The 18,108-nt window shown below is 43.3% G+C and overlaps 1 protein-coding gene and 1 long non-coding RNA gene across 5 annotated transcripts in view; one reads left to right on the plus strand and one right to left on the minus strand.

Moving 5' to 3' along the window:
• RHOT1 (ras homolog family member T1) overlaps positions 1-15,500 on the plus strand; it is a 51,649-nt gene extending 36,149 nt beyond the window's left edge. Inside the window, exons 19-21 of one of the 4 annotated variants that reach the window (XM_081898637.1) lie at positions 1,246-1,368; positions 10,800-10,943; positions 14,291-15,500. In XM_081898637.1, the coding sequence (XP_081754763.1) occupies positions 1,246-1,368; positions 10,800-10,943; positions 14,291-14,408 (385 nt within the window). In that variant the 3' untranslated portion in view covers positions 14,409-15,500. Of the gene's footprint in view, positions 1-1,245; positions 1,369-5,535; positions 5,918-10,799; positions 10,944-14,290 lie in introns of those variants that run through there. The other 3 variants (XM_081898639.1, XM_081898638.1, XM_081898640.1) reach the window with 3 other exon arrangements.
• Positions 15,020-16,493, minus strand: LOC309363048. Its single transcript, XR_014165195.1, has 2 exons — positions 16,073-16,493; positions 15,020-15,615 (listed from the first exon to the last, which is right to left on the minus strand). It is a non-coding gene; the product is annotated as an uncharacterized lncRNA (long non-coding RNA).
• Between the last annotated feature and the right edge of the window lie 1,615 nt (positions 16,494-18,108).

The raw sequence follows: 18,108 nt of genomic DNA on the forward strand, positions 1-18,108 counted from the left end.
CTGCACCATATTTTCTCTAGCATCGCCATAGGAGTTCTCTTGCTTTTGTTTATCTCTCTTTTGGACCACACTTGTTGCTACTCAAATTTAATAGCTATCCTACATTTCATGTAGATGCTTGTGAGCCCAGAGATTAAATGCTTCTCAAAGTTGCTGTTTCTCACTAAGCATCTTGCTCTGTTGCCAAACAAGTTCAGTCCTCAGACTTTGTAAGTCTGGTAGGTCTAACCTTCTCTGCATTGTTGGTTTAGACATCGCTTAAAATGGCAGGTTCATTATAGTACAATAGTGGATATTCAGTGCGATCCAAGACTTCACTGGAACAGGAACTTTTTATTTTATTTTTATTTTTTATTTTTTTCTGTGAGGGACCATGTGTTTGCCACAGGGACTGACCCTCCAGGGCTAACTACATGCCTGTAAATTTTTCAATAAAGTTGGCAATAACCTTGTCCTCACATCTAGTAATCAAATGTAGAATACCTTCAAACATTCATTTTCCATTTTTCGGTCTTGGAGACCGAATCAATTAATTCTTTTTTTCCCCCCAAACCACTTTTTATGTTCCTGTGCTCCTGTGCACTTGAACATCATTGCTGAAGGGTTATGGCTGTCACTTGTTCAAATGGGCTAATTTGATTGCTTTCACCAGGAAGTCCAGATTTTTGGGGGGTGGGGTGCAGAGGACATCTTAAGTTCAGGCTCCTTTTAAAAAAAAAGTCTTCTTCAATGCATTTGGCCCAGCTGGAATAGTCAAATGTTTTGAGAAATATATGCAACAGTGTATTTGACTTTCTTGCCTTCCCTCTCTCTTTCCCCAATTCTTAAGCATGTGTGTGTTGGTTGGGACAGAAGAGGTAAGGGTAGCTCTTGGCTTCATGAAGTTGTTCAGTTTCAGTAGCAGGAGAAAGGAACTGAATTCCGTTCTTTCTATGGATTGTGGAGGAGTTGCCTCTTGTTAAACAAGAGCATATTATATTCTGCTTCTCTTTCTAAGCTCTGTATAAAATAAAAGTTGAATCCCCCCTCCCTTCTCTCTCTCTTCCTCTTGTTGGGGATGCAGGCATGTGGGCACAATGCACTTTTCTCAAATAGTCTCCTCCTGGAAATCTGTACAACTTTAGCCTACCCTTGCCTCACTTTCCCCCGGAATGTAACCAGTTTTATCCTCACCGCTCTTGGTTTTGGCTCAGCCCTGGTTTCTTCCTGAGATCTCAATTCCTATCCTTCTGTGTGTTTTTGCAGCCATGCCCGATTACGCTGTATGTGCACCTGCAACAGGTGTACATTTTGCATCTGTCAGAACCTCCTCAACTCAGACTTGCTGCAATCTGTAAAGAACAAACTCTTCACCGCAGTTCTTAACAGGTCTTTGATTTTTATTTACTAGGTACCAGGCGTGCTTTAAAAGTACTTTTCTTAAAACAAATGGTTGAACTTTGTAACTGAGACACAGGCACTTTGCTCCATATCCATTGAGCAGGCAAATGTACCCAATATACAAGCTTCAATAGACAAGCTTCAATATACAAGGTAGTGCTTCTCCATTTGGCATTTTGAATCTCAGCCATTTAGCAAGTACAAAAATGTGAGTAGCTTAATGTAGCTTTCTAGAGAGCTTGGGGGTGGGGGGTGGGACAAGCCCTTGCTAGTCACTTCATGCAAAATAGCTGTACTAATAAATTTATATGCAGCTTTGATGTAGATTTTAAAATTCCTATGTGCAGGCAAGTTAAGACATGAGAAACACTGTACAGCCCTGGTCAGCAACTAAGTTTCCCACAAGGCAATTTGGACAAGGGAGTGGACCAGTGGTACCCTCGACCATAAAAGTGACTTGCCATTGGGTTCTGTTACTTCTGAAACCATTTTCACCACGATTTTGCCTCTTGTTCAGGTGGCAAATTAACATCTTTTAGGGGGCTAGATTTGACCGAGAGCTTCTGGTTGCTGACCCCCCACGCACCCCGTACAGTCTAAATGTGTGTATATTTTGGTTTATCGATACGAGTCAAAATCACTTCCAGAGTTTAGAGCACAAATGCTTGGTCCCTGCAAATGGATATGGTGCGATGAGATCTGTGGCATTAACAAATTCCTCCTTTAGAAAATAATCCCTACTTACATATGATTTACGAATGCAGCTGGGGCGAATTGTTCTCTGTTCAAGACATTCAGATATTTTCTTTAGAAAGTTACTAGCAACAAACTAACACTGGCTGAATACTTTTTTAGTACAGTAAGCCCGCAACTTGGATGCATGGCAATAATAATAATAATAATAATAATAATAATAATAATAATGAGGCGGAAAGGTTCCAGAAAAAAGAACTTTGGCAATCCCACCCGCCATTAAACCCAATGGCTTTAGACTATACGTGATTTTGGCTTTTGGCGCACGATCCTTGGAACGTGAGTTGCAGGCCTACTGTATTACAAACAGTCGCGCAGCTTACCTACGCTGCTCCTTGCGTCTGCTAAATCCTTTTTTTCTTTTTGTGAACATAGAACAGGATTTGCCAGCGTTCACTAGTGTCAGATCAGACCCAGCAGATGAATGGGAGTATATCTCAATGGCGTTGTACAGGGTTGGAGTTGCTGGGGCTGCAGCTGGGTCCCCCACCCCTGCAGCTAGGGGGAACTTGTTTAATAGACAACAGTATAGGATAATTATATAATTATAATTCTTATATGCACTGGGAAACACTCCCCCCCCAAAAAAAAATCGTGAATTGTTTTACTGTGACATTCGCTCTATTGCGGTGGTCTGGAACAGAACTCGCAACATCTCCGAGGCATACCTGTGTACTCCCTTAGCTGGTAGCCTTGTTTTAGTTGCCTGTGGTTGGAAAGCAAAGTTTAAAATGCATTATGTAGCTTGATTTGTAGAACGTTGGCTAGCAACACACACAGGGGGCATGAAGGCAGTTCTGTTTTCCAACGAACATTTCACCACAGCTTTTCATTAACTGTCTATTAGGAAGATCTGTAAGGAACATGAAAGTATTTGTGCGGGGGGGGGTCTTCCATAGTCTGAACCCCTCACCTCATACCTATGCCACTTGTTCCTTCCAGCTGCAGAGCTAGCTATTAACTGCAGCTGGAAAACTTAAATAGGAAGCCAGTCTCTCAGTTGTTTTTCAGAAGACTCCTGGCTAGCTTAAGTGCTCATACCCAGCCTCCCTGCAACCCAGGCAAGAAGAATGAGGTCATTACCCTGACCTCTGTCTAGATTAGAGCATGGTACTGTGCCAGCAACAGGTCTCAAATCTTACAGTTCTCCTCATTCATCAAGACGGGCCCTCAAAAGAAAATACAATCTCCTCTTGAGGGCAAGAGGGGACAACAAGGTTGGGGGGCGGTTGTTCAGCCGGAGCTGGGTAGGCAGAATCTGAACTTGGAGCAAGAGGATAAGGATCTTTCCCCTCAATCCCCAGATAACTTTCTGTCTTCATTGTTTGAGACCTGGGCCTGTCGGGCTCCTTTTTTTGTACCCACGGCTCTTCCACAAAATAAGCATTGCTACACATAGACATTAGCAAGTCAGGGAGAAGGCTTGGCTAGATGATTTCATTCTGAACCAAATCTTTCAGATGTTTTGGGTGTGGGTGTGTTTGCACGGAACAGCATTCAGTCATGTGAGCTCCCACCCATAGACTGAAGTGGCACAGTGCAGACACACGGTTTTTCACCTCGGCCACTGTTTATGAGAACCTTGGCTTGAGAAGTTGTTGGATTCCAGCTCCCATCAGCCCTAGACAGCATGACCGATTGTTATGGATGATAGCCACACCGGAACTACGAGAATTTTAGGTACTTTGACTGAGAGAGACCTACACCTGAAATTTGGGAAGGCTGCAGGCAATGTCATCTAACTTTGTTAAAATCTGGTTCAGAATAAGAACAGAGTACAGTCATACCTTGGTTGTCGAACGCCCTGGAACTCGGACATTTTGGCTCCTGAACGCCACAAACCCAGAAGAGATTGTTTCGGTTTGCAAATGTTCTTTTGGAACCCGAATGTCCAATGGGGTTTCCATGGCTCTAATTGGCTGCAGGACCTTCCTGCAGCCAATCAGAAGTCATGAATTGGTTTTCGAACATTTTAGAAGTCGAACAGACTTCCAAAATGGATTCTGTTTGACTTCCAAGGTATGACTGTTTTCTAAACCTCCACTTCTTTGACTCCTTCTTATTTGTGTGCAGTACAGTGGTACCTCAGGTTACATACGCTTCGGGTTACATACGCTTCAGGTTATAGACTCCGCTAACCCAGAAATAGTACCTCGGGTTAAGAACTTTGCTTCAGGATGAGAACAGAAATCATGCTCCGGCGGCGCGGTGGTAGCAGGAGGCCACATTAGCTAACACTTTCAGGTTAAGAACGGACCTCCGGAACGAATTAAGTACTTAACCCGAAGTACCACTGTATCTGCTTTGCATATATGCACTCAGAACAAAAAAGGGGGGGTCTGTCACCTCTTGAGTGCATATGCAAAACTGCCTGCAGGTTTTCAGGATGTGAGCATAGCCTATCTGGGCTTTGCTATTTCCCCCACTGCCCCCATTTTACTAGGTGGCACACCTGTGGGAGGTTTATGTGCGAGTCCCATAGAAAGAACAGTGTGATATGTGGTTCTGCAGTTTCAGAGAACAGCAGTAGTTCTCTTCTTAGGAAACTTCAGAGTATTCGTGCCTCTCCTCTGTACATCTCACTGATCTCAGTGGGACTCTTTGAGGTAAAGGAGGAGAGCATTGCAGCCTTGAATTAGAGCTGACACGCTTTTAGACACACTTCTAATCTTTGTGATGGAAGTGTTCCCAAAAAGAAAGTGCATTCCGTTACTTGAGGTCTTATGAAAATGAATTTCTGGACCATAAGCCTGGAAGTTTAATGATACTTTATTCTAGCTGGTAAGCTACAAGACTGAAGTTGTAAGCCTCATGTCACCCTTGGGGGTGGAGTGGGCAGTGGTGTGGGGAGCAGGGGCAAAAAAGCCTATAGTATGCTTCACAGGAACTTTTAACGTGCTCTGGATCCACAGACCTTTTCAAAAGAAATTATAAAGATGGAAAATCACTGCAATGCTGAAGTATATCCTGTAGTGCAGGGGTGTGGAGTCTTTATCAGCCGAAAGGCTGCACTCTTTTCTGGGGCCCCTTTTGAGGACTGTTGCCATTGGTGGGCGGGGCCAGAGGCAAAAGTGGGAGGAGCAACAAATTATTACCTTTATATAGTCTGCTTTCTTTATTGTTTCTTCTGAACAAGCAAGAAACATTGACATAGTCAAGGACAGATTCCAGGAAGGCAAAAATGCCCAAGGTGTAAAGCAGACTGTGGCCTGGGGAAGTTTTTGGGGGCAAAATAAAGGGTCTGTTATTTGGCTGTAAGTTCACCACCCTTGGCACAGTTGAATGCAGTAGTAATTCTGACTTTAAAGAGTTGATTAGGAACAAATCCTGTACACCACATGCCTTCGATAAAATAGTTGAGCCATGCTGGATTATTTTTGTTTCATTCATTTTCTCCTTTAGGTGTTCATTTTCATTTGTCTGGCTGGCATTTACTCTCCTCTTGCTGCATTCTTGTGCCTCTCTTTGAAAATGACGTTTCTGAGTGTGCCTTCTAATTCCATGTGTGTGTTTCTAACCCATCAGCTTGGCAGTTTCCATTTGGTTGTCTGCATGTCTTGTGTATATTGGAGGCTGATATTCTGTGTCTGCCTTGTTGCCTTGTTCCTCTGGTATGATTAGTGTTTTACTCTGGCCTGAATCCCTTCATGGGCAAAGTTGAAGCTCAATATGATGGTGGGAATTTCCATCTGAGAGGTCACACCCCCCCCCCGATCTTGATTCTTTGAAGCTGAAAGCCTATTGGAAAGGCTTTTTCTTAAAATAAATATAGATTGGCCATTGTGTTAAAAAAAAAGAAGAGGCAAAAACCCAAGTGTTTTTATTTTTGTGAGTTTCATAAATGGAAAAGAGGTACGCATCTCCAGTTACATGGAATCAAGATCTTGGCATGTTGCGTTGATTATGCGCTGAGCCGAGAATGATTCCAACTAGTGTTGGAGAGCCATCTTTATCTCTCACTTTAAATTACCGTATTTTTCAGTGTATAGGACTGAAAAATAAGTGTATAGGCATTGTTGTGTTTTTACAAAAAAAAAAGGTTTAAAATGGGGGCTCGCCTTATACACGGGTAGTGCTGAGGGGTGTTTTCTTAATTTGGAGTCCCCCAAAATTGGGGGCATCTTATACATGGGGGTGTCTTATACACGGAAAAATACAGTATATCCTCACTTTATATTCTCTACCACCCTGAAGATTTTTTTAAAAGGTCACAATTCTTTGGCTTGTTTCCCTTCTGATGCTGTGGGAAATGATTGTGCTTCCCAGTTTCTTTGCCCCCTTCCAAAGGTCTGGCATTGGGACTACAAAGATCAGGGAAAAAAGCCAACATGGTGCCCTTCACATATTGTCAGACTCCAACTCCCAACTGGTCTGGGATCATAGGAATTGTAGTCCAGGAACCATAGTGACTAGCCTTGGCACACATGGCCTTTTAATTTACCAGTGCCTGTCATTGTTGTGTGTGGCAGGGCCCTCATTTCTTCTCTCCAAACTCCTATACCTCTCCACCCACAATGTTGCCTTCATTTGAGAGTTGTCTTTGATGTGCTTGATTCATCCTCCCTCCATCTTCATGAATGGCCAATTGGTAATTGCAAGTGTGACGCTTGATTGGACAAGAGGTTGGATTATCAATTCAACACTCAGTATTGATGGCAAGATGAGCTGTATCCTTCTTTGTATGAAGTAATGTGTAACTGGGGGCTTATGAAGCCTCCCCACATTTTATAAGCCTTACAGTATGTCCTCTTGAGTTCTTAAGAGTAGATTTGAGTCTGTGCAATCCTGATACTGATTATTCATTTGGTTTGTCAATATTGTGCTTACTCTTTACCCAGGCAGGCCCATTAAAACTCAGTAGCAGACATATAACTGTAGGCAGATAAAATAAATAATTGGTCCAAATGAAATACTTGTCACCTATTTTCTTTTCCTTTTATTCAGGAGGATCTCCTCCGTCTTGTCGCCAAAAAGAAGCTCCCAAATTTCTTTTTAAACTCTCTTGAATTCAGAGAATTATGGGAAAGTGTGGTTGAGGAGAATTAAAGTTGTGCTTGACAGAGTTTCAAAAGTGCAACAGGTTAGGGTAGGCTTTTGAAAAGGAATCTAGGAAGAAAAAATAGTGGATGTGTATCTCTGCATTAGGGACGCGGGTGGCGCTGTGGGTTAAACCACAGAGCCTAGGACTTGCCGATCAGACACTGATCTGGGCGTTTAAAGGCAGGTTAGTGATGTGATAAACTTTCTTCATATTTAGCATGCAGGAAGTCCTGAGTCTTGTCATAACTCTTCCCAGTTTTCTAGTTAAGGCTACTAAAACTTTGAGGGAGCGAGGATTGAGCAATGCGTTAGACCAGGGGTCAGCAAACTTTTTCAGCAGGGGGCCAGTCCACTGTCCCTCAGACCTTGAGGACTATATCTTGAAAAAAAATATGAACGAATTCCTATGCCCCACAAATAACCCAGAGATGCATTTTAAATAAAAGGACACATTCTACTCATGTAAAAATATGATGATTCCTGGACCTTCCTCGGGTTGGATTTAGAAGGTGATTGGGCCGGATCCAGCCCCCGGGCCTTAGTTTGCTTACTCATGTCTTAGTCATCTTGGCTTCTGCATGTTCCTGGCTTGTTGAATAGCATCACATTCCCAGGCAAAACTAATGGTTCTGCTCAGTTACTGCTGCTGGTGTGATAACTTGTCTTATGACTGCTAGTTAGCCCAGTTACTGTGTTGAATTGACAGTGTACACTCTGCTTACAAAATAGAATATCTGTTGCTTTTGTTTGGAAAGCACACACTGCTTTTATTAATATAAAATGCTTGTTTTGTTGATTAAATAGAAATGATCTTTCTGAAACATTGGTAAACCCTTGTGCATGTGCTCTTAAAAAGGGAATGTAAAATCCTAATGCACTATTAATACTCTACCTGTATGATCTAAAGAGATTTTATAGGGTATTAAAGTTGCACTGTAAATGGCTTTGTAAAACTTTCCTGCTTAGCCTAAACAAGTTGAAGCCACTGTTCCATAATCACATAGGGTACTAATACATAATCCAGCTATTGGTTTACATCCTGCCCCCTTTGAAATCTTTAGAAATGAAGGAAAATAATCTGTGCTTTAATCCTGGAGGCACTGTGTGCGAGTGACTCCCATGTTTTGAGAAATTGGTTGATTACCTGCCCTGGATGGGGCTGCACTTCCTTTGTAGGAGCAGGTACGCAGCCTTGGGGGGCTTCGGGACCCTCTTTTGTCACTGGAGGCCCAGGGAGCCTCAGTAGCTAGAAGCACCTTTTACCAGGTGTGCCTGGTACAACACATACGGTGGTACCTTGGATCCAGACCACCCTGGAGCTCGGACGTTTTGGCTCCTGAATGCCGCAAACCCGGAAGTGATTGTTCCGGTTTGCAAACGTTCTTTTGGAACCCAAACATCCGATGGGGCTTCCGTGGCTTCCAATTGGCTGCAGGAGCTTCAGCCAATCAGAAGCCGCAGTTTGGTTTGCGAACGTTTTGGAAGTCGAACGGACTTCCGGAATGGATTCCCTTCGACTTCCAAGGTACAACTGCACAACTGTTCTGGACCAAGAGAGCCTAACCACAGTGGTTTGGGCATCAGAGACTTAAAAATTGGATTATTGCAATGCACTCTATGTGGGGCTTCCCTTGTGCTTGATCCAGAAACTGCAGTTAGTACAGCAGCTGATAGGAGTGAGACCCTGTCAGCAGATAACACCTATGCTTAGAGATCTGCAGTGGTTGCCGATTTGTTACAAGGCCAAGTTACGATGGGTATATAAAGCCCTTGACACCTTGTGTACTTGCAGGATTGCCTTCCTCGACCGCTTTGATACGTTTTCAGTTACTTGTTCTTTAACTCTTATTGATCATTTTAATATGGTTACTATCAAGCAGTATATAAATTTTGTGAAATAAATAAGATAAATGGAATATATCTGCTTGTGCTGGCACATGCTGTGTGCTGGTTCTCGGAGCATCTCTGCTGGCACGGGAATTTTTAGGATGAAATTGTTAGGGTTCAGTTCTTAGAGGCTAAAACTAAACTTGAGACTGGCTATTCCAACAGTTAAGTAGTGCAGAAGTGCACTAAGCACCCATCAAAGTCAGCACAGATATATTCTGGTCATAGGAAAATATGTTTGAAGGGGCCCAAACTTAAGTTTTTAGAAAATGCATATAGATGAAACTTCTATCTTTGGGTAAACAGATGCTTTCTTGGCTGTTTTCCTACATCACCATCCCCAGTTCTCAAATACGTTTCACAATAAAGAGCTTTGCTTATGGATGGCATTTAGCTGGCTGGGAGTGGCTATTCATCCCTTCTTTCATTTTGTACTTTGAGGGCACGAATACAGATATTATACACATGAACTGCACAGCAATGTGTAGAAACAGATTAACACATTTTTTAAAACGGGAGGAAATCCTTTGCCAGCTGCTGCTTCTGAGGTGTTTTAGATGCACCTTAATTCTGTGTGTGACTTTATGGGGCATGCTTCTGAATATAAGAAGTAAACAGTGACAGTCTGCTCCCAACACGCTGTAAGAAAGCTATTTGCTTTCTTTCTTTTTCTTTATGAATATTTCGTATGAACAGAGTACGTATGCCTTGAGTATGTTTGCCTTGCCTAGCGAATGGGGATCTTAAGGTAGCTTCCTGTATATTTAAACCACAGTAGAATAGACAGTGGCACACTCACACAATAGACAGTGATACACTTAGAATGACACCAGGTTTTGTGAGGAAAACAGGCAGTTCCCAGGCTCATGTACCCCTCTTAATGCTAATGACGGACCAAGGGGACATTTGGTTAACAGCTGATTCTCCTCTGTGCATGCCCCAATTGCTATTTTTGCTTTGTCGCTCCAGCTAGGCTAGAAGACCCTAGGAGCATTTGTAGGGGGGAATTAGTTGGCAGAAGAAACACCAAGCACCTCGATCCACACGCCCTCTCCTCATTTTCATTTAGTGGCAGGCACATTTCAGAAACCTGTTTTGTGGCATCACGTTCTGCCCTTAAGATGGCACCACTTGACCTTGCACAGTAATTCTATGCTTTATTCAAAAAAGCAGTGTTTCCATGCATACTGTAAAACTAAACAAAGCAAGCATACAGAAGCACAACACAAATTCAGGAATAATGATTGAGTGTGGATCCTTTTAATACTGGATCATGCGTTTGAAAAACTTAAATCTCTACACAAGCGGAAGGAAAACAAATTAAATACGGAACATTCAAGTTTGGAAGCAAAAAACAACCCATGTGATCTAACTTCAAATTTCCCCAACAGCCCTTCTGTAAAATTAAGGCACATTTCAGAGATAACAAACAAAAGGTTTTTTTGTGAGTTAAAAATATCTCTGAGGAATATCACCTGTTCTTTGGCAAGAATGCTGGATCAATTTCCACATCACCTGGCAATTCTTTTGCTTGGGATGGCTGTAAAAAAAAAAAAGTAAAAATACCTTCCTTTCCTTCTACTTTGATAATTAATTTTTACGTGCCACTTTAATAACCTGCACACAAAGCAAAGGTTAAAAAACAGACTGATAGCTGACTTGTAAGCTGTGTTGGTGCGTAACTTGACTGTTTCTCGCCATGCTATGAACTGCCCACTGTGTGCATGTGTGTAAAAAAGGTTAAGAGCCGCTGTAGCTGAATTGGGTACCATGCTGTTGTCAGACGAGGAGAGCAGTATTGTTCACCAGGTGCACGCCGTCCGCTCTGTAGAGGATTCCATCTTCATGGAGTCATCCCTTGATCCTCAGTTACTTGAAGACAGGTAACACATTCTTAACTTAATCTCTCCCTAGAGGAGAAACTCAGACAATGCCTTGCTCTAAAATACTTAGAGAACTAACCCCATGCTAGAAACAATTCCCATTAATCCGTTTGAAGTTCACCCCCCCCCCAAAAAAAAAAAGATTTGGAGTTTGTCTGTAGGTGGTTTTGTACCTGGCTTCACTGATCGCCCGCAATAAATAGTCACTTAATTTGCATGGGATTTGGAGATGTGCTTGAAGTGCTGCCTAGATCCCTGGAGAATCTGGTTTGGCCTCCTTGTGTAACAGTGTGTAGCAGTTGTATAATCCCTGCTTTTATTGAAGGAGCCCTGGTCATTTTTGAATTTGCACTCCGAAACTTGCTCTGTCTGTTAGGGTGTACGTGCACTTGGATCTCCGCCTCGTGTACTTCAGAAGTTTCCCCATTATTTCTAATTTTGATTTTAAAACGCCTAGGCCAGAAAATTCTTTCTAGCCTTTTGTTCTATAGGGCAGTCCTAAATCAGTTCCGTAACACTCAATTTGAGAATCGCTGTGCCTTGAACTAAGGTCGCTGCAGTGACCTTTTTGCTTGAGACCGTGTCTGTCGCATTGTGGTAAGCCACCTTATTTTAGCCAGGCTAGCTGAGCATGCTCACAAAATGGTGCGTGTTGGGAGCTTCCAGGTCACTGGTTGTGTGTTTTCCTTTGGTCTTGTCAAGCTCATCGTGGCTTTCATCTACCATACCCATGCTCTTCTGTTGCATTTTGCTTTCCTCGTTTGATATCAAGGCCTGGCTCACTAACCTCTTAGCTCACATTACCGTTTTTACAGCATTATGAGTCCTCCAGTTGTGCCATTACTACACATGGGCCAAAAATGAAGAGGAGGAGGGAGGGCGATAATTTTGTAGTTGTCTACTGTACTAAGAAAATGCTGTTAACCAATTTTTTTGAAAGACTACTTTGATTGAAGTTTTAAGGAAACATGCAAGAACATAAAAATATAATGCAGTCCCAGCAAACCAGGAAGCAAATGGGAATATTGCAGTTATAAAATAGGAAAATAAAATAAAAAAACTGCTCTTAACAACAACCACATGAAAGCCACCCAAGAGCACTTTTCCAGCACCCCTCTCTAGGTGTTTTGTGAAGCTGATGATTACTGTAGCCTGGGAATCACCAGCGTGGGTTTGTGCTTATGTTATCTAAACCAGTCCTTGGTATCCATAGAGACAGCTCCAAAGGGGAAGGGGTGGGCGCTAGGGAGAAGAGGGTAGACCTAGGAGGTTAAAATACCTATAGCCGGCCCTGATTGTGTGTTTTTTGATATGATAAATACATTTATAGGCATTTTGCTGCTCTAGCTTTTGGAAAGTATTACACTTGTCAGTTCAAAATGGCCCATTTCATTGCATGAGAAAATAACAGGTTAAATTGTCAAAAATCCCCCCAAAATGGGAGTTCAAGCATTTGAAATGATAGCAAGACACATTGACTGCAACTCTGATCCTCTTGAGCCCAGTGCACCAGGAGATAATTATTGGTTATATCTTAGTGTGTAATTCTGCATCAACTTTCTATAGCCAAAGTATTTCCGCGAGTCTGGTTTTCCCAGACTTCATCCCGTTTTGAGAATTTTCTTGTAGCCCCAATCAGTGGAGGCTTTTGCCAGTGGTGGAGGGGCAAGCAGCCACTGCCAGTTCCCCTCTTGAAGCTCCCGGCCACTTGCACTGTTCCAGAGGGTCTCTCGACCCCGTGGAACAGATTTCTAAGGCTTAATGGGGGCAGTCTGCAAAAATACTTCCAGCTCCACCCCTTTAAGCCAGCAATAGCTTCTGCTGGATTAGAGTCTGTGCCCTATATTGGCCTCTGAAATGAATGCATGAATCTTACTATCTTACGTTTGATTATTTATCACTTCTTTCTAGACTGCTTTGGGATCGCAGGGCTGTTCACATTAACAGAACAGGAAACAGTACAAAAAAATCACTGAAACCAACATATGCATTGAAACCCAGAAGTTCAAACACACATTGAAAGTGTCCATCAGCAGATCTCTATTAATGATCCAGCACAAAACATCGAACCTGGATACATGAAATATATCTAAAGTTTTCTGTGAAAACTCAGCAGTGAGGGTGACTGGCACTCCTCCAAGGGAAGGGAGTTCCACAGATGGAGCACCACCACAGACAAGACCCTGTCCCATGTCACAGTGCAACAAGCAGTGCTCATTGGCAGGACTGCAAAAACAGCCTCCCCTGTAGATCTTAAGGCCTAGGCCAACAGATACAGGGGCAGGTCCTTCCTGTGTTTGGGCACTAAGTTGTTCAGGGCTTTATAAGTTGATATCAACACTCTGAATTGAGCCAAATTTGAGAATAGGTGTAATATGATTCCACCTAGAACTCTAGCTGAAGCTTCTAGACCATTTTCAATGGAAGTCCTACACACATCCAGGCATGAGGCTACCAAAGCATGGGTCACTGTGGCAAGACGGTCCTGCTGCTGGAATATCTGGATGCAGGTGGCTCTGTGGTCTAAACCACTGAGCCTCTTGGGCTTGCCAATCAGAAGGTCGTGGTTCGAATCCCTGTGATGGAGTGAGCTTCCGTTGCTCTGTCCCAGCTCCTGCCAACCTAGCGCAAGTAGATAAATAGGTACCGCTGCAACGGGAAGGTAAACGGTGTTTCCGTGCGCTCTGACTTCCGTCACTGTGTTCTGTTGCACCAGAAGTGGTTTAGTCATTCTGGCCGCATGACCCGGAAAGTTGTCTGTGGACAAGCGCCAGCTCCCTCAGCTTGAAAGCAAGAAGAGCACCGCAACCCCATAGTCCCCTTTGAGTGGACTTAACTGTCCACGGGTCCTTTACTTTTACCTTTACCTGTTTCTGGAATAGCTGGAGCAGGAAATAGCCACTTATTGCCACTGAGGCCAGCTGATCTTCCAGTGACACTATTGGATCCACAAGTACCTCCAAGCTACATACCTGCTCCTTGAGAGAGATCATGATTTTGTCCAGGCAGTTCATCTCCACATTTCCTGGACGCAGGAACTACTCATAAGTTCTTCCGCCCTATCAGTATTCAGTCTCCGTTTACTCACCCTCGTTGAGCCCTTTACTGTCTCCACGCAATAAGTTTGATTCATCAAACAATAATTTTCCTGTTGCTGAGCAGTGCTTTGAAAAGATGGAACAAAAGCATCGACTCATAAGATTTTACAAGAAATAATTGAGTTTGTGTAACTGGATCAAAACTGACTCGTGTAATAGATTTCCAAAAGCAGGCTTATCTGTGTGTCTTCTTTCTGGTGTTGCCACCGCAAAATCAGTTACATTTTTCTTATGCTTTTCGTATTGCAGGCATGTGACACAAGCAGACCTCAAGAGCTCCACCTTTTGGCTTCGAGCGAGTTTTGGTGCTACAGTTTTTGCCGTTTTGGGCTTTGCCATGTACAGAGCATTACTAAAGCAGCGATGATCTGGAAGAAAAGCACGTTTCTCGCAGGGGAGGGGCCTACCAAAAGGGAAAGAGAAAGAAACTTTTATGTACATTCTAAATCCGCTAGAAATATTTATATATTACTTTATTACTTGTAATTCATGGCCAAGATTATTTTAAATAATAGCTCTAAACTTGCAGTATTGCGATGGTTGTGGAAGATGTTTTTGCATTACAGTGGCTAACTGAAAACGGCTACATTTGTTAAGGCCCAAAGGGAATTATTGTAAATATAACTTGTATATATTAAGGCAGCGAGCCGTAATGTCCCCCAAAGTTATTATAATTGGCATTAATAGATGTTTCAAATGGAGTGAGCGAGAGTGTAATTAGAATTTGTTTTAAGCAATGTAGGTTCAAGTCCAGGATCACCATTCATTTATTTATTTCACAGGTGTATGACGTTCTCTCTTTGGGCTCACAGTGCTTGGGGGAGGGCTGAGTTCCCTCCTCTTTCAGTAACTGAACTTTACCCCACAGATCTTCTTTCACAAGTGTTTCATTCCCACTGCAGCTTTTATTGGACTTGGATTGATTATTTTTACATCCTAGGTTAAGCAGCAAAATGTGCCGCAGGTCAAGGATTGGGCGGGGAGAGGGGAGAGAAGGAGAGATGTGCATTCCCTCTGATAGAAGAGCAGCAAGCAGCATCCTTGTGTTTGTCAGAATCTTGACTCTTGTGTGCCATTCCGCAACTCTCTCGTTTCCCACTCTGATGTGTTTTGCAGACTTTTCAAGGGGGGGCGGCGTCAATCAATTTGTATATTACAACTGTTTATAATTCCAAAGTGTTTTGTTTCATCCTCACTTCCGCAAGCCGTTCTCCCAAAAGCTGGGCGTATGGGGTAGAGCCGAACTATTACACAGTGCTTTACTCTCTACTTGGTAGATTAGTTGCATGGTTTGCACTGCGTCCTATACTTCGCTGGAATTACCTGTAGGTGGCATTTTTGAACAAAAAAAGAAGGTCAGGAAACCTCATAAGCGGAAATTCCTCACTGTCGAACCTGTTTCCTCCCCCCCATCACTGGCCTTTTCAAGTATTTCAATAAATAACTCTACTGTGCTGTGTTTTGAACGCTCATTCTTGTACTTTTCTAAGTGGTATTGATTCAGTGTGCACAGCAATGATCACGGTTCCCCGGCACTATAGCACAATCCAAAGGCTTAAAAGTAATGTTTAAACCTGTCTAAGAAATGCTGTTGCCTTTGTCCATGGAGTTTTCTTGGCAGGGATACTGGAGTGGCTTGCCAGTTCCTGCTCCAGGTGGATCACGTTTGGTCAAAACTCTCCACTATGACCTGTCCATCTTGGGTGGCCCTGCACGGCATAGCTCATAGCTTCTCTGAGTTATTCAAGCCCCTTCGCCATGGCAAGGACAGATTGTGAAGCTGAGTCTCCAATACTTTGGCCACCTCATGAGAAGAGAAGACTCCCTGGAAGAGACCCTGATGTTGGGAAAGATTGAGGGCACAAGGAGAAGGGGACCACAGAGGACGAGATGGTTGGACAGTGTTCTTGAAACTATAAACATGAGTCTGACCAAACTGCGGGAGGCAGTGAAAGACAGGAGTGCCTGGCGTGCTCTGGTCCATGGGGTCACGAAGAGTCGGACACGACTAAACGACTAAACAACAACAACAACAACAAGAAATGCTGAACTCTCGCTTAGTTCAATTCTCTGCTCAGTCACGACTCTCGTTGGGTGATGTTGGGTAATCACCACCTAGGGCTGTTAACATAAAAATGGGGGAAATTCAAGAGGGCCCAGGAAGAAGAGCAGAACTGCTTGTAGGCCTAGAACAGTTACCGGCAGTAGAGCTCAGTGGGTAGATATCAGTCCCTGGCATCGCCAGGTAGGGCTCCACCTGGAAAGCTACTGCCAGACGGTACTGAGCTAGGCAGACCAATGATCTGACTCTGTAAAAGGCAACTTTCTGTGTTTCTGTTCATGCATTACACAGTTTCCACTGGGAAACTCCCCATGAACAATAGAGGAGTTTTGGCCATACTGTGCGAATTGAGAAGAATGCAGTTCTAGCAGCGCAGTGACTGGCCTGGGCTTTCAGAAGAAGAAGAAGAGTTTGGATTTGATATCCCGCCTTTCACTCCCTTTAAGGAGTCTCAAAGCGGCTAACATTCTCATTTCCCTTCTTCCCCCACAACAAACACTCTGTGAGGTGAGTGAGGCTGAGAGACTTCAGAGAAGTGTGACTAGCCCAAGGTCACCCAGCAGCTGCATGTGGAGGAGCGGGGAAGCGAACCCGGTTCCCCAGATTACGAGACTACCGCTCTTAACCACTACACACCACACTGGCTCTCACTGGCATTTGAAACCCCCCAAATGCTTGCTAGGCATACACGAGACCTCGAAGAGCTTTGTGAAGAACTCTCAGCCTTTTATCTGCCCCCCCCAATCACATAGTTCTAGTTTCATTTCAGAAGATGGACAACCTGCAGCTAATGTTTCAGGCAGCTGACTCTTTGAAAAGGTGGGCACCACTGCCATTACCTTAGTTCAGAGTGTTGGGAAAGGTGGTTTTGGGGACCCCTTTTAGCTTCCATTTTGTTCACAGTGAATGTCATGGTTTCAGAAAGCCAATTAAGCACTACTTTGCTCCTATATCTTAGGTTGGATTTTGTCTGCCCACATATCAGCTGTTAGGAATGCCATGAGATTTTGAGGTTGAAACTCAGAAAACATCGTTTAAGACTTAGCTGGGATTTCTAAACCATTACCATAATTACCAGGAAGCTACTGTTCGTAGCACTGCTCTTTGGAGAACTTGGTTTTGTAAAACGGGGTTCCCCTTTCATGTCTTTTCATTATGGGTACAAATAGATCTGTAGGATTTCCACATAATTGTTGAAGCTGGCTTATAGGAGGAAACTTTGGTTGCCAGGAAAGAAGAAAAGGCACTAGACATTAGCAATGAGGATTCTGGCTGTACATCCTAATTGTAGATTGCTTGGCATTGGACAACTTGAACATGGGAGGGATATATATATCCCCTACTGTAATACTGTGCTTGTATGACTAGTGGCTGCTATCATGGGGATGGAATCATTCTTGGGCATAAAGGAATGGGAAGCAGCTGAGTTCTGCATATATGCAAATGCTTTTGCAAGGAGCCACGTGAATTCTGCTTGTGGAAGGCAGAATGATAAGTAGGTTCATGCCATGAGGTGTGGGGAACATGGAACAAGAGGAATTAATATGATTCTGTTCCCACAGTGAGACACACAAATGTCCTTTGCAGCGAGTACCTTATACTGGTTCCAACCCAAGCATGGTCTGCCCTGAAAAGTAGAGGTCCTTCTTAGGCCTACTTCAGGTGCTGGGAAATTAATTTAAAATAGGGTTTCAGTGTTAATAGAATCATCAGCTGAAAATCTCAAACTCTGTTAAGATCTGGGGCCTAACTGGGCCTTGCCTCTATGTCGATTCCCATGCCAAACCTGTTACATTTATCTTGTGGGGAACTCGCTAATCTTGTACAGGAAGCTTCCTTACTACCTCAGTTGCTGTGTTATAAAATAATTTCCCATGCAGTTTCAAGTACCATGAGAATAGTTACATTTGATTATGGGGTGGGGGGAGTAACACCCAGTAGGATATCTATGATACAGTCATACCTTGGAAGTAAGATATCTACGATACAGTCATACCTTGGAAGT

Source organism: Podarcis melisellensis (genome assembly GCF_964234715.1).
Source record: "Podarcis melisellensis genome assembly, chromosome: 2".
Taxonomy (NCBI): Eukaryota; Metazoa; Chordata; class Lepidosauria; order Squamata; family Lacertidae; genus Podarcis; species Podarcis melisellensis.